This window comes from Penaeus japonicus, unplaced genomic scaffold (assembly GCF_977035675.1).
Source record: "Penaeus japonicus unplaced genomic scaffold, GWHDUDI00000001_assembly GWHDUDI00000037, whole genome shotgun sequence".
In the NCBI taxonomy this organism is placed as follows: Eukaryota; Metazoa; Arthropoda; class Malacostraca; order Decapoda; family Penaeidae; genus Penaeus; species Penaeus japonicus.
In genome coordinates, this window is record NW_028234439.1 from 17,958,322 (window position 1) to 17,960,821 (window position 2,500).

At 38.2% G+C, this 2,500-nt stretch overlaps 1 protein-coding gene across 7 annotated transcripts in view; it reads left to right on the forward strand.

Annotated features, from left to right (window-relative positions):
- Positions 1-2,500, forward strand: part of LOC122245459 (uncharacterized) — a 6,352-nt gene that overhangs the window by 3,251 nt on the left and 601 nt on the right. For all 7 annotated transcript variants that reach the window (XM_086532099.1, XM_043003411.2, XM_043003551.2 and 4 more), the window contains 3 exons: positions 305-961; positions 1,193-1,369; positions 2,100-2,285. In XM_086532099.1, the coding sequence (XP_086388225.1) occupies positions 305-961; positions 1,193-1,369; positions 2,100-2,285 (1,020 nt within the window). The remainder of the gene's footprint in view (positions 1-304; positions 962-1,192; positions 1,370-2,099; positions 2,286-2,500) is intronic.

Here is a 2,500-nt window from a genome sequence, read left to right on the forward strand (position 1 = left end):
CATAATCTTTTGAAAACAGTATTTACAGACACCATTATTTTATGATATGAAAGTTTTGGTACTTTTAGATTAAAAAAATATATATATATACATATTTAATACTTTATTTAATACAGATCCTGTCTTAGGTTCACATGTACTAAATTGTGAATTTGCACAAATGCTCAGGCTTACTTACATACAAAATTACACACATACACTAATACAGACATGTACATGCACACTCATACATACATTAGCACTCATACTTAGGCAGGTGCATCTCTGCTCTGAACTGATGGTGATGTCCTTTTCCTGCCCACAGGAGTGCAAAGTTTGCCTAAATATTTACAACCAGGATAACATAAGGCCAAGAGTGCTGCCATGCGGTCACTTCTTCTGCTGTGTGTGTGTGAAGAGCCTCCTAAAGGAAGGTTCTCTCGATTGCCCCATCTGCCGTTCCCAGCACACCATACCTGATATTACTCAAATCCCCATTGCTTATGATTTTGAAGAGTTGTTATCTAACATAAACGTAGCTTCACCAGAGAAAAGCGAGGAACCAGAACCTCAAGAGGATGATGCAGGAGACTCAATCAGACTGAGAAGAATGAGGTCCTCCCTTTGCAGTGGTACTTCAGGTTGCACACAGATGCTGTCTCAACTCTGCACTTACGACACCACCTTGGGTAACCTGATAAAAGAACATGAGGAGCAAGTCACGAATCTCACAGAACTGATCAGGAGTCACAAAAATGCACAGCAACTCCTGAGAGAAGAAAAGGGTAAAGTGACCCATCTTCAGAGGGAGGGTGAACAGCAGCACAATTCATTACGGGCAGCGGCTGAAGCTCTTAATGAGGAGATGGATACAGACAGGGCCATCAGTCATGCTGAACAGTGCCATGGTGCTATAATAGAGTGGATCAAACAGTGCAATGATGAATTCCCAAATGTGAATGCCATCCAACAATCTGCTAAGGTGAGTCTTATGGTTATACACAAGGATGTGCGTGTGAGTGGGTTGTGTGGTTTTAAACAAGGATGGGTATATGTGTGTGTAGTATTTGTGGGTACTTGTGATATAGTCTTTGATTTTATTATAACACTATAAGCTTTCATTTTATTTGGTAGTTGATGTAATATATTACTACGTGTCTGCCACTTATGCCATTATTTTATAATATTCATGATTATATGACTTTGATTGCAGTTACGAAGTGCTACCAAAAAGACAGAGGAGTTGATGAACAAAGAAATGGCTGCTGGTGTCCCTGCACAGGAAACAGATGCTGCTGCTTCCTTCAGCAAAGTACTCGATAGTGAACATAATGCAACTATCCTTGATAAAGTCGATAACATTGTAGGCATCACAACAGAATCTTTAACAGTAAGTCAAACTTGATTGCTTATTTCTTTTCTGTTTGAAATTGCTGATATATTCATTGACATGACGATAATATTATTAAATAGAGGGATAAGAAAATTTAGGATGAAGAATGATGGTTGACATATGTCAAAATAAGTACAGTTGCTGTGATGGGAGTCAAGACCCATCAGCCCTCATTTAGTACAGGCTAAAGGATATGAGTAGCAATCAGTAGTAGCAACTTTTACAAAAGATGGAAAATAGTTGCAATCTGTCTCTAAAGTTGTAGATATAACCCCAATGACACTCTGATTTGACTCCAGTGGTTTTATGCCTCCCCTTGTTGTTCTTCAATAATATACCAAATTATCTGTGATGGGTCCTAAACCACATACAGACACAGAAAAATTCCAAAATGAGGATCAAAGGTAGGAAAGAGGCACTACAAAGAGTATTTCTAACCATCCAGGGCCGGGGTGGTTTTGGCCATGCTCAGTCTTAATGCTGGTGTATTTCAAGTGCGGGGGCCTAATGCCTCAGGCTATTTGCCAGCTCTGTCCTAGGTCACCCTATATGTGCATAATCACCCAGTGTGTTGGCCATACAAAAAGTCAATGGCAAGTGCTACCACAACTTGACATGATAACCATAACCAGCATAAACTTTAATTACAAACAGGCTTAAAGTGAATTTGACTGTTTGTATAATATAATAATTTTACATCATTTTACCCTTGTTGATTTTTTTTTAGGTAGAAAGCTTACGAGGACTAGCTATTCCTGTGAGATTGTTGGTGGAGGCTGGCAAGGTAGCAGTTGTCCTGACTAAGCATGGCAAGACTCTGCATGGCAGGGTAACATTACATGAGGGTGCCATCTGCATCCACCACCTTCATAACATGTGTTCAAGTAAAACTGAGGATCTCCATACACTCCCAGTAAGTAATATTTTAGTTACAGGTAATATTTCAGTGAGTAGTATTGTACTATTTCTTTGATTGAAATCATACTATCCCATTGAGTGATATTATTAATATTAATCCAATTAATTAATATTAATTGATATCAAGGCTAATTATTTTTTTCATATTGTTTATTGAGATTAACATTTGGCACAATCGATGAATACAGTCATAACAATAAAATGAGAAAC